This window comes from Camarhynchus parvulus, chromosome 9 (genome assembly GCF_901933205.1).
Source record: "Camarhynchus parvulus chromosome 9, STF_HiC, whole genome shotgun sequence".
Taxonomy (NCBI): domain Eukaryota; kingdom Metazoa; phylum Chordata; class Aves; order Passeriformes; family Thraupidae; genus Camarhynchus; species Camarhynchus parvulus.
The window spans coordinates 20,435,936-20,449,390 of NC_044579.1; the positions used below are offsets into that span (position 1 = coordinate 20,435,936).

The 13,455-nt window shown below is 49.7% G+C and overlaps 1 protein-coding gene across 1 annotated transcript; it reads left to right on the forward strand.

Annotated features, from left to right (window-relative positions):
• The first annotated feature begins 54 nt into the window (after positions 1 to 54).
• On the forward strand, positions 55 to 12,104 carry DNAJB11 (DnaJ heat shock protein family (Hsp40) member B11). Its single transcript, XM_030954822.1, has 10 exons — positions 55 to 190; positions 399 to 555; positions 3,574 to 3,671; positions 4,569 to 4,701; positions 5,588 to 5,730; positions 6,306 to 6,388; positions 6,855 to 6,912; positions 7,407 to 7,518; positions 8,031 to 8,190; positions 11,240 to 12,104. Exons 1-10 carry the CDS (start codon positions 123 to 125, stop codon positions 11,302 to 11,304), a joined length of 1,077 nt encoding a protein of 358 aa, XP_030810682.1. The 5' UTR covers positions 55 to 122; the 3' UTR covers positions 11,305 to 12,104.
• The last annotated feature ends 1,351 nt before the right edge of the window (positions 12,105 to 13,455 follow it).

Consider the following 13,455-nt stretch of genomic DNA (forward strand, 5'->3'; position numbering starts at 1 on the left):
CGCGCTCGGATTGGCTAGCGTGGAACACCCCGCGCTCCCATTGGCTGGGGCCGGGGCGCTGCGGAGCCGCCGGGACGCGCCGCTCCCGCCGCTCCCCCTCAGCCGGCAGGGCCGGGCCCGCCATGGCCCCCGCCTGGATCGGCCGCCTCTGCCTGCTCCTGCTCTGCCTTTGCGGGGAGGCCGCCGCGGGGTGAGTGCGCCGGGCCGCGCCCACGGGCCGGGGGTTCCGCCTCAGCACCGGCCTTCCCCCTACTGAGGGTCGGCGGGCGCGGCGCTGACGGGACCCCGCTCCCTTCCCCTCATCGCTCCCCTTCTCCCTTCCCGTCTCTCTCCCATCCTCGTTCTCCTTCACCCTCTCCCCGTTCCCTTCCCTCACCTTCTCTCTTTCCCCACGGCAGGAGAGACTTCTACAAGATCCTGGGGGTGTCCCGCGGCGCCTCCATCAAGGACATCAAGAAGGCCTATCGCAAACTGGCGCTGCAGCTCCATCCCGACAGGAACCCCGACGACCCCCGGGCCCAGGAGAAGTTCCAGGACCTGGGCGCTGCCTATGAGGTAAGGCTGGGAGCCGGGAGTGTCCTACGGGAGCCGGGAATGTCCTCCCCGGGCTGGGAAGGGTGGGATGGAGCTCGCAGGATTCCTCCTGGAGCGTTCAGGGCATGGGAAAGGAGGTTTGTAGGGAATTAAAGGCTTTTCCCTAAGGTGCAGCTGGAATCCATCCTTCCCCTGTAACCATGTGAAATTCTATCTTCCCCTTGTTAATATATTGAATTCCATCTCACATCTCTTATTGTCATAGAATCCTAAGATGGGTTATGTTGGAAGAGACTTAAAGATGATCTCATTTCATCCCTTCACCATGGGCAGGGACACCTTCCACATCAAATTCCCTTCTTTCTTTCTCATCAATTTCCATCCTCCCCCTATTACTACACCAAATTCCATCCTGCCCCTGTTAATACATCCAGTTCCAGATACTCTCCCAAATGAAAAACAGAGATCCAGAGCATATGAAGTTGCTTTTACAAGGGTCACCCAATTCTGGTTCCATTTCACCCCAAATAACCAAATCAACTCACTGTGTCCCACAGCCAATTCAGCAGAAAGATTTCCAAGCTGTCCTGGCTGAATACAGATAAAGACCTTGCAAGGAAGGGCAGGTTGCTTTCCATCCTCCCCCTATTACTACCCCAAATTCCATCCTGCCCCTGTTAATACATCCAGTTCCAGATACTCTCCCAAATGAAAAACAAAGATCCAGAGGCTACCAGGTTGCTTGGAGAGCTGCTCCTGCCAGAGGACAATCCAACACCTCTCAGCCAGGAGGAAGCCAAGGCACCAGCTTAAAGTTCTTTGGAATTTATTCCAGGTTCCTCAAGGGAGGAGTGGAGGTGCAGCAGCTCCAAGTGTGTGTAGGGCCTGGCTGGGATCAGCCTGAGCTGATGGGAGGTGAAAGGTGCTGGCCTTGGGTTTAGAGAATATTAAGTGAGAAAAGTAATTGTGGGTCACAGCAGGATTCCTGTTATTCCATGATGGTGTTGTGGCATGCAAATGATGCCCCACACAAATAGTGCATTAAATAAATCAAATACAGATTATTGTGTTGCCCAAAGGTGTGGAGTCAGAGCCTGCTTTCCTTGGCTGTACATACACAGTGATGGAATGTTTCCTCCTTGTTTTCTGCCCTTTTTGTCCTCCTTCTGTCACTGTTGGACTCCATCTGCTCCTGCTCCCCCCTGTGCAGCAGAGAGGAAGATGGTGCTGAAAAATTCCATCAGCAGAAATTCCTAGCAGTGAATTGCTCTTTGGGTGGGAGCTTGGGGTCCTTTGGGAAAAACCCAGCTGCAGGGAAAAGGGTTTGTAGCCTGGCTCCTGCTTCCATCCCTGGTGCTCCTCAGATATGCAAATATTCCTCAAAAGAGGAAGTGAGAGAACCAGCTGGCATTTATTTCTTTGTGTTGAGAAAGAAAAATCTTCACTTTTGTTTTTTTTAAAAGCTGGGACCCCCTTTTTCGTTCTGACTTAAATAAACTGGCTTTATTAGCACTGGGGAAATGAATATAAAGACATTTTCTGTGGGAAAAAGTAATCCTCTATCATTTGCAGCACTTCAGGATTGAGGCACATGGAGCTGTGAGCTTGGTGCTGCCTCTGTGAGCTGGGATCTTGTTGGCACTTCCTGCTGGCAAAGGATTTCTCTGCCTCTTCCCCGAGTTCCAGCTGGTTTAAGTGTTTGCTAGCAGCTGAGATTATTTTTTCTATTTAAAAGCTGAGTGAAAAAATGGTTGTAAAATCAAATCAGAAGTCCAGTATTCATGTGTGTGAGGTTTGGAGGAAGCTTTTGATGCCCTCCCTGCCAGGTCTTTATCTGTGTTTAGCCAGGACAGCTTGGAAATCCTTCTGCTGAATTGGCTGTGGGACACAGTGAGTTGATTTTTGGGCAGAATGGAACCAGAATCGGGTGTCCCTTATAAAGCAGGATTTTCCTCACCATAAAGCCTTTGTTAATAGCACTGCTGCTCAGGGGCTGGGTAGCTGATTATGGCAAAGCTTTCCCAAAAAATTGAGGGGAAAATAGGTTAATGAACCTGCTCAGTGTCTTCATTTTCACAGGCTCGGTGATTCCAGCCCAGAGTTGTGTGCTCTGAATTCAGCTATTTGAGCCAGGAAAGAGACTGATCCCAGGAGAGGGAGCTGAGACTCTTCTACAAAGAGTCCTGAGTCTCAGGATGGGTTTGGGAGGAGTTTCCATGGGAATCTCAAGTAGCAGAGGGAGAACTGAACCCTTACCTGCTGGGTGATGGTGGTGAAGCCACTGCTAATTTTCCCTTGTTGCTAACATTTATCAGTGGTTATAATTCCACAGAATCTCAGCATGGTTTCAGTTGGGAGGGACCTTAAAGCCCATCCATTTCCACTCCCTGCCATGGGCAGAGTCACCTTCCACTATCCCAGGTTGCTCCAAGCCCCATCCAGCCTGGCCTTGGACACTTCCCAGGGATGGGGCAGCCACAGCTTCTCCAAACACCCCAAATTCAGCTGGTTTTCCTCTTTTAGCTGTTTCTCCACCTGTTGAGTTGCTTCTCCATCTGCTCCCACTCCTCTACAGCCTTCTGAAAGCCAACCTGCCAACTCTGGCTTTTCCAAATATGATCAATGAGGGAGGAAGGGCAAGGAACACTAAATGTGACCAGAGACTTCTGGATCTCTGAGGCAGGAAATAGCAAAGACCAGAACTTAGGAAATAAAACCAATGTTTAAAAGTTGTGGCTGAGACACAGGGATGGTGGTATGTGATTGTTCATCTCAGCATGTCCTACTTTGTAGAATTTGAGTTATTCCCTGTGATTCTTTTTTTAATATTTAAGATAAACTCAGTGTTTATGTTTTCCAGGCTGCTCCTGCTTTTTAAATAAACAAAATGTGCTTGTTATGAGCTTAACTTTTGCAGAGAGCACAGCAAGCAGGGCTCCTGTAGAGTCCCCAGTGAAAAGTGCTGGGGGCCCTCAGAGCCTTGTCCAACACCTCCCCTGAGCTCCAGGTGAGCCTTTCCTCCATTCCTGCCTTTTCCAGGTGCTGTCAGATGAGGAGAAGAGGAAGCAGTACGATGCCTATGGAGAGGAGGGCCTGAAGGATGGGCACCAGAGCTCCCATGGAGACATCTTCTCCCAGTAAGGAGTTCTAACCCCTTTGGGCTGTTTTAACCCCTTTGCAGCTGCTGCTCTGATTCTGTGATGCTCAAGCACCCTTTTGATGGGGTTTTTACCTGGCCCAGCATTGCTGATGTGCAAGTTGAGAATTTGAAGAAATACATTTATATGCAATTTCCAGTTTTGGTGTGCCCCACTCCTTGCTGCAAGCAGGATCCAGTAGAGACTTCCCACGTGGGCACCTCTGGGCACTGTGGGTGATTTTTCAGGTGCAGCACCTGCTTCAAACATGTGGAAACTTTCTCAGGTTATCTGTGTGTGATAGGGGTTTGACCTGTTGTCACACATCACTTTGGGAACACTTTTCCTTCTGCAAAGCAATGCTGTGGTTACTTGCACAGCCCCTGTAGAATTTGGAGCATTAAAAACCAAAGGCACTTGCACATTGCTTGGACAGAGCCTGATTTTCTGCCCCTTTAGATAAATTTCCTAAAATAATTCCAGAAGTTGCTCAGCTCTTCTAATCCTGGGGGAGGACTTGCACTGCTGCTCTGCTCTGTTCTGAGCGACAATATGCAGGATTCCTAGGGAGTTTTCCTCATCCCTCTTGTCTCTTAAACTACTGAAAACCAACCTGCTAGCAGTAGCCTTGCAGTGCTACTCAGAGTTTATACCTGTTGGTGGTGGCAGCTGAGCAGCAGTGCAGTGTGGAGAGGTCAGATTTTGAGTGTTCTGCTCCAAATTTTGTTTTCTTTAGTGCAGAAAACTTCCGAAATGGCTGCTGTGTTTGAAGACTTTAGGTGTGTAACAAAAGAGGTTCCTGGGTTTACTCTGGAGCTTTAGGATTGCTGCTTTTTAGTGGAGTAGAAGCATTTGCCTAGAATTCCTTCCTGAGCTAACCAGTGTGCTTAACTCCAGTTTCTTTGGGGACTTTGGATTCATGTTTGGAGGAAGCCCTCGCCAGCAAGACAGGAATATTCCCCGGGGAAGTGACATCATCGTGGACCTGGAGGTCACACTGGAGGAGGTGTATTCAGGAAACTTTGTAGAAGTAAGTTTACTTGTCTCAGTGTTTCTTGTGTTCCCAGGTTTGAGGTGCCTGACCAGAGCTCAGAATATCTTCTCCCAAAAATCAGAGCTGAAATAGATGCTCTATTTCTGGGTCTGGCAGTGGAGGATGTTGTGGTGCTATTTCCTGTAGTTTACTGAAGAAACCACATATTTATTGACCCTTTGCATCTGGCAGTGTCTCCATAAAGTGTGATAATACTGATTTGTTGGCTGTCAGTCAGCAGCTCAGCTTGATTAGTGCAGCAGCCACTTGGAAAAGGTGTAAATTGTCCCTGTGTAGAATTTAGGAATATTTCAGGGGCTGTTGATAAGCTTCAAATTCACTTTGCAGTTCTTGTAAAACCATATTGAGAATTTTTCCTTCTATGGCCGAACATGTCACTGCAAGTTTCCAGATCATATAACTGAGAAGAGTATGTGGAAAATTATTATCTTCTTTCAAGCAAGCTCTGTCTCTGGTGCTGACAGTCCCTCCTGTCTGCATGCTGGCTTTCCATTGGTTGATTTTGTGTTGTGTCCAGATAATTTCCCTGTTGTGTGGGACAAGGAAATGTCATAACCAAAGTGTGGAGTGTTCCATCCTAGTGTTACCTTTCCTGTGTGGAAATAGAATGGCAAAAGTGATGTCAGAAAGAGCTTTTTTGGTGTTTAACATGTGATTACAAGGTGAAAACTTGTCATTGTTTTGCCAAGGCCACATTTGGAGCTATTGTGGCAGCACCACACAGTATGTCCCTGCCCATGGCATGGGACTGGAATTAGGTGGTCTTTAAGGTCCCTTCCACCCCAAATTCTCTGTTCAGAGAAATCCAGACCCTTGTGGAGACCCGGGAACACTGACATCAACCTCTCCCTCTTCCCTGCAGGTTGTCAGGAACAAGCCAGTGGCAAGACAGGCACCTGGCAAACGGAAATGCAACTGCAGGCAGGAGATGAGAACCACCCAGCTGGGCCCTGGGCGCTTCCAGATGACTCAGGAAGTTGTTTGTGACGAGTGTCCCAACGTCAAGTGAGTTTGGTGCTCGTTCCTGCCCCACAGAATCCTAAACTCCGTGATTTTATGTCGTGGCATCAATATGGGGAGGTTTTTTCCAAAACCCACCGCTAGATGGGGGAACGCACCTGTGTTCCCAGGGAGAGCTGGGGACTTCGGGAAGGTTTAACACCGGGTTCCCATTTCCAGGGAGCCACTCTTGATTCTTGCATCTGTTGGATGCAGAGCTCCCCATTTTCCTCTTCCAGCCTTTTATTCCTTGCACAAAGTTCCACAGCTGGATCTGAACAGGAAGCACACAGCTGGTAACAGCTGGATATGGAGTGCCATGCTGAAATGGAATGCCATCACACCCCCTGGTGCTGACTGTGTATTTGGGAGCTTTCAACTTCACCTTCTCTGCTTCCTGAGTCTCAGCTCACCAGAAAGGCAACTCTGACTCTCTAGGTTTAGATGTGAGCAAGGAGACCACGTGTGAGCTTATGGGGGTGCTCTCCTTACCCCAGGGACACAAATTAGAAGTTGAGATGTAGTTGAAATAAATAAATAAAGTTGCAAACTGAGTGCTGGGTTGCTCTTCCCGTTTTCAGGCTGGTGAATGAAGAGAGGACACTGGAAGTGGAGATAGAGCCAGGGGTGAGGGATGGCATGGAGTATCCCTTCATTGGGGAAGGTGAGTGTGTGCTCAGCTCTGAGCTGCTCCTCCTCCATGCTTCTCTGGCACATGGTTCCCATGTGGTTGGAAGTGTTCTCTGCATGTGCTGAAATCCAGGAGCATGTTCCTAAGTCTGGATAACACAGTTTCACTTCCTTAGCTGGGAGTGGGGACAACACCTGAGCAGGAGCATCTGTTCCAGGCTTGAGCCTGTGAAGGGATCCCCTCTGCCCTTCAGTGGCTAAAGAACATCATTAACCTGGAGACCATGCAGACCGGTCTTCCAGAAAAGCAGAGGTGTGACCTTGCTGAGGCAGCACCCATAAAGCCCTAAACTCTTTAGGAGATGTTTAAGCAGAATTTTGGTCATCTAAAGATCAATTAGTTGGGTTCTTTTTTTTTCCTTTAACTGTAATATCCTGCTTGTCTCTCCACTCATTCCTAACTATTTCCTTTAAACAAAATTTTTCTTTCTCCCCCACAGGTGAGCCCCACGTGGATGGGGAGCCAGGAGATTTGCGCTTCCGAATAAAAGTTCTGAAGTAAGTGTCTGGCCTAGTTGGGCTCTTGCTTGGCCAGATGGAGCTTGTCCTTCAGCAGGACAGGTGCAGGTCTGGCACTCAGGGCTGTGCAAGATGCTCAGCCCTCGTGGTGCTGGAGGAGCTGGACTTGATGCTGTTAAAAGTAGAATTATCGAAGTATCTTTTTTTTTTTGGCTTGAATTCACCATGTGTGATTCAGAACAAATATTTCCTTTTTTCTAGCACACAGTCTTGCTGTTGTAAGGAAATGCACTACTAAGAAAATTGCTGTGTGAGTCAGGACTCTTGCCACACCTCACCACTCAGTGCCCTAGAAATAGAAAAGGCATTTATCAGTGCATATCTTATACAGGAAAATGAAGCTAAATTTGATTCATTCTTCACTTCCCCTCCTATTTATGTTTTCTCCAACCTCCCAAATTGAAGGAAAGAAGCTCAAGGACCTGTTTCCCCTCTGGAGAAGGAGTAAAGTTCAATGGCTCTTATTTCCACAGGCACCCAGTGTTTGAAAGGAGAGGAGATGACTTGTACACAAACGTGACGATCTCGCTGGTCGAGGCACTGACAGGCTTTGAGATGGATATTGCCCACTTGGATGGGCACAAGGTGAGGCCCAGAGTGTTGTGTGCATCCCAAATTTCACCTGCAGCTCCGTGCTGAGGGTTGGCTTGCTCAGGGTCTGTTTTTTTACAGTATTCCCTCTGTTGGGGCATTCCAGGCCAATGGAGTCTCTGTGAGGGGTGCCTCACTTCCAGGCTGTCCCAGCAGCAGAGGGTGGAGTTAATTCTGGCATGTGTCCAGTGAAACAGCCTGGACCCGTGGGATATCACTGGTTTTGGCAAGGAATCAATGCCAGTTGGAGCTTTTCAGTAGGTTGGAAAGAGTGTTGGAGTATTGGGGTGCACACACAGAACATGGACTGCCCGGGGAGGTGGTGGAGTCCCCATCCCTGCAGGTGTCCAAGGAACATCTGGATGTGGCCCTCAGTGCTCTGTTCTGATTGACAAGGTCAGAATCAGTCTTGGCTTGGACTCTTTGGTCTTGGAAGTCTTTCCCAACCTCAGTGATCCTGGGATCCTGTAACACCACTAATGCTTTAACTTTCCTTTTCTCTCCAGGTTCACATTGTGCGGGATAAAACCACAAAACCCGGCGCCAAGCTGTGGAAGAAGGGAGAAGGGCTTCCAAACTTTGATAACAACAACATCAAAGGCTCCCTAATAATCACCTTCGACGTGGAGTTCCCCAAGGAGCAGCTGACACCGGAGCAGCGGGAAGGTGCGTGCCCAGAGCCCTCGGCCTGAACCTGGCACAGCTCCTCCAGGGGCTGGAGCAGTCAGGAGGGGCTCTCCTGTCCCTGTGCCCCTTGTCCAACATAGCACAGTTGGCTGGTGGCCTGTGATGAACTCCCACTTCCTTTGGAAGCAAGGGAGCTTGGCTGCTGAGGTTGGGATGTGCTGCTGCTGGAATGCAGCTCTTGGCAAGTGTGCAGGTGCTTTGTTTTGGTGCTGCCCGTCTGTCTGACCCCACAGCCTTGCTGGGCTCAGCCTCTGTCTGCTTTGCTTGGCTGGAATGGGATCACAAAGGGTTTTCCAGCCCCTGCTGCTACTTTCTTGGAGGGAAGACTTGTGGAAATCCCTCTGCTGCTGAGGGTAAGGAATGTCACACTGTGTCAGGAGAAAGGTTGTTCCTTCTCACAGCTCCTTCCACCCTACTCCCTCTAGGACAGATCTGCTGCTCAGCTTCAAATGAAAACCTGATGAACCATGTAGGAATCCTAAAATTGCCAGGAGGGTAAATCCTTAAATCCTGTACCCCCAGCAGGGAATTCTTTGCTCCAGCAGCCTCTGTGGTTCTGCTGCTCCACATCAGAGTAGGGATCAAGGGCCTCATCCTCTGCCACGGGACAAAGATATTCCTGGCATGTACTAATGCAGCTCTTCAGGAAATCCCCAGAACTTCTTCCAGGGCTTCTTCTGAAGTGGATTGACTTCTTTTAGTGGATTTCCTGGACTCCTCAAGTTTGTAGTGGGAAGCCAAGCGCTGGGTGCGTTTTATTCCACTGCCTTGGCCACACTGTGCCAGCTGCCCTGTGCAGTCCAGCTGGTGGCTGCAGCTCCAGATGTCCTGAGGCTCTTCCTGCAGCTCTTTGGGCTGGGAGCTCTGTACCTCTGGGCTGGGCTTAGAGTGACCCTGCTTCGTGGTTTTATCCCTGTGCTTTCCCTCTTGTTCCAAGAGTGTTGTGTAGGGCACAATGGCCTTGTCACTGTGGAGTCTCAGTCCAGGCTCTGCTGCCCTTCCAGAAGCTTCATCAGGCAACAGCAGCTCTGAAACACATGTGAGGTTATTGCAGCTGTTGCTCTTGGCAGTTTAGAGGACCCTGGGCAAGGAGCAGTGACAGAAGCCTCCATGTTTTTGACAGAGTTGCTCACACACCTCTGCGGATATCCGGGAACAGAGAGATGATGGCACTGGCAAGGGTGTGTTCAGGCACAGGGCCTTGGGTGTTTCTCTCCCTCCCAAAGCAATTACACATTTCCCAGGGGAAGGTGACTGGGTAGGCAGTCAGATGCCTTTCTGTGTGCTGGGTATCTCCAAACATCCACGATATCAGGAGTTTTATGAGGGAATAGGTCTATCCCTGTGTGTGGCAGCAGCTCAGTGTACACATTCAATGGAAAACTGTGGGCTTCAGAATTCAAAACATCCCTTTTTTCCTTATTGTTGGCAGTGCTCCTCATTTCTTATCTCCTGACGGCATATCCAGCTTCTGGGGCTGTCAGAAGATACTCTGGCTCCAAGAGCACCACCCCCAGCTTTGGAGTCACAGAAATAATATCCCTTCTTTCCTGCAGTGGGACTTGATCACTGCTGATCAGAGCTTCCTCTCCCTCTGTGCTGTAACCTGTCACTTTTTGTTAGTATCAACAATATTTCAAAGGAAAAATTGACTTCAGGCTGCACTTCAGGGAAGTGCAGTAGCACCAATTGTTAGGATTCCTGGTTGGAATTCCTAATTAAACCTCTGGTACATGATGAAATATCCTGTGCACTGCTGGGGGTGTTCTGCCAGAGGTGTGGGAGCTGCTGGGAAATGAGGTGTGGAGTGGTGCTGATTCCAGTTCTTTCAGGATTACACCTTTCTCCAGCTACAGCTTTCCTTTCTAAGAACCAGACATCCAGGAGCCACATCCTCTCACCCACCAGCTGGAATGTGACTTGAAGGCTCCTCAGGAAGTGAATTTGCCTTGGAGAATGACCTGTTCTAATAATGGACATGTGTTCACTTTGTCCTGGTGTTCCTGAAAAAACTTCAGGAATCTCTGGCCGTCAGGCAAGGCACATGAGAAGTTCTTGCCTGGCAGAGAGACATTCTGCTTCCAGTTACTACTTCCAGGGCAGTTTTCCAGTGTTTTAACACAGCTACTGTAGCCCTTATGCATCCCATCACTGGTTTTCAAGGACAGTAGAATGTGTAGCCAAAAAGGTTTAAGGATAGACAAGCAGGACAAGGGTTTCAGGGAGACGAACTGTTTTTTAGCAGGATTTCCTGAAGAATTTGCATGCCTGAAGGTTGGAATTTTCTTCTGTACAAGTAAATTGGTTGATTTCATTACTGATAGTCAATCTAAACCTCCCCTGGAGCAACTTGAGGCCATTTCCTCTCATCCTGTCCCTTGTTCCCCTGAGCTGAACTGACCCCACCTGGCTGCCTCCTCCTGTCAGGAGCTGTGCAGTGCCACAAGGTCCCCCCGAGCCTCCTTTTTTCCAGGCTGAGCCCCTTTCCCAGCTCCCTCAGCCTCTCCTGGTGCTCCATTCCCTTCCCTGGACATGCTCTAGCCCTCAATGTCCTTCTTTTAGTTATTTGAAGGTTGCCCACAGTGTTGGGAGTTTCCCTCTGTTTTGGGCTCAGTGGCTTTTGAGGCTGCTCTGAGCTGTGTCCTGAGGGGTTGCAGGGCAGTGAGTGACCAGGCTGAGTTCATCAGAGGGGACTCCCTCTCTAATCTCTGGAAAAACAGTGACACATCCACCCTTGCCACTCTGCTTCCTCTGCTCCCTCTGGGCCTGCCCTTTAAGCAGCAGTGGAGACCTGCCAGCCCTTCCCTGCCGTGCCGTGCCGACCCCAGGAGAATGAGCTATTATGGATTTAAGGGCTGACTCACTCTTTAGCCTGTTTGGTAAGAATTTGATACTGCCAGATCCTTGAACTGCCAGTTCCTTGGAGTGTTTAGTGTATGGGATTTCAGGAATGGGGAAGAAGTGCTGGAAAAGTCATCCTGACATCTTTGCTGTGCTCTGCGTGTTGACGCTCTCCCTTCCCTTGCAGGTCTCAAGCAGCTGTTGAAGCAAGGATCAGTGCAGAAGGTCTACAATGGATTGCAGGGATATTGATGTGTGGAAAAATTGGACTTCCCTGGAAATGCAAAGTCAGATTTGTTTGCAGTCTTTTCTCCTGCCCACTGTAGAAGGGGGAAGAGGGAGGGGGGCGATGGTTGAGGTTTAGCTCATCTTTGGTTTGTAAATTCTGGAAGTGCTCAGAGTTTGGGGAAATACTTTTTCAGGACATAACTGGTGCTGCCTATCATGTTCCACGTCCTGGAACAACAGAGATTCCTTGAGCAGGAAAACATAGGTGGGGGAAAGGAGTTTTAAATTCCACACAGATTGGAATTTCTGGTTTTTAAATATATTTTGATGTGACTTTTCTTGGCCATCTCAACATATTTTCATAGCTGCTCCTGCTTTTTACGTCCTTCGTGTAAATTTCTTCCAAATTCCTGTTGTTTTGGGGTGATATTTGTAATCCTAGCCCTTCCTCCCCTTCCCCTCTGAGTCCAGAGTGTGGTATTGGTTCAGAGTCTGCTTTTGGGGCAGGAATACTGGTGCTGTTAGAAGTGCACTGGGCTGTGTCAGGCCCCAAAACTGGTTGGGAAAAGAGTCTTTCAAGGCCTCTGTGGGCTCTCCTAACTACCAAGTCCCAAAAATTGGTCTGAAATTTGAAGTTGCACCAGCTTAGCAAGGACTCCTTGGTCGTGGTGGAATTTGGGAATGGCTCCCCATGGCCTTGGTTGTCCCTGGTTGCCCCCGCATGGAACCAGTCTGGAAAAGCTCCCTCCCCTCCTGCGCTCTGTCCTCCGTGAGGACGGGTGAGGCTGATGGGAATAAAGTTTGTTGGAGTTGGAATGGCAAAACCTCCCTGGTGATGTGTTTCTGGGACAGACCTGGGCTTCCCTGTGCCAGGCAGCAGCAGAAATCATGGAATCAGTAAGGCTGGAAAAGCTCTCTGAGGTCAAGTCCAACCATTCCCCCAGCACTGCCAAGGTCACCACTGCCCCATGTCCCCAAGTGCTACATCCACACATCTGTTCAATCCCTCCAGGGATGGGGACTCCACCACTGCCCTGGGCAGCTGTGCCAGTGCTTGACCACCCTTTTAGGGAAGGAATTTTCTGTCATATCCAATCTAAACCTCCTCTGGAACAACTTGAGGCTGTTTCCTCTTATCCTGTCACTGTTCCCTGGGAGAAGAGCCCAATGCCACCGGGCTCCACACTCCTTCCAATTCCTTCAGGAATCTTGGGGCTGTAAATCTTCCAGCTTCTCCCTACCCCATTCCTTGTTTGGGAAGTGGATGGGCTCTGGTTTGCCTCCAGGGAAGTGTTTGCTGAGGAGCAGCAGGTGCAGCCTCAGGGTGGTTTTGTTTTCAGTTTATTCCCGGGAGCAGGAAGCAGCTCGAGGTGGGCACAGCCCCTGTGTCCATGCTGCCCTTGTCCAGCAAGTCCCACCCTCCCCTGCAGCTCCAGGGGCAGTGACGCAGGGGAAGCAGCAGCCCTGGGAAGATTTCCTGTTGGATCCTGTGTACATTTGCCTTGGCAGAGCACAGCAGGGGCTTGGGGAGCAGCTGAGACAAACCCACAATGCCAAGGTCCTGCTTCTCCTCAGAATCCATAGGGATAAAGTGGTAACCCCAGCTGAGGCTGCTTCCTCTGCCCATGATGCTCAGTTTTTTCCAGGTGCTGCCTCTGCTTCCCCTTAGCTCAAGTTTCTAGGAAACCTCAGATTTCAAAGAAGTTCCTTCCCATATCCCTGTGCATGGGGCTGTTTCCTGTTATTCCAGCCCCTTGCAACCCTGTTCACCTGTAGCAGTAAATCCAAAAAGCCAGGATTTCACCCCTGAGCTCCATTGTGTAACCTCTCCTACCTGCACCCCCAGCAGCAGCCTGCAGGTTTATTTTGGGCCTGAGTCCTTGTTCCCACTGCTGCTTTTCCTTTCCCTGCTAATTCCTTTCCTTCCTGTGGTTTGTTTTTATTGCATTGTGGGGCCAGACTCTTTGGAGAGCACAACAATGGCTGCAGAGCCCCAGCTTGCACTCCAGCAGGGAGAAAGACAGGGAAAAAAAGCCCCAAATTCCAACCAAGACCCCCTGCTTCCTTCCACCCGTTTCCCCTGCTGTGGGGTGTGTTCAGAGCCAGCTTCCAATGCCTTTCCACCTCCAAAGTTTCCAGGGCTTCCATGCTTTTGCCCAGCAGCAGCAGTGCTTG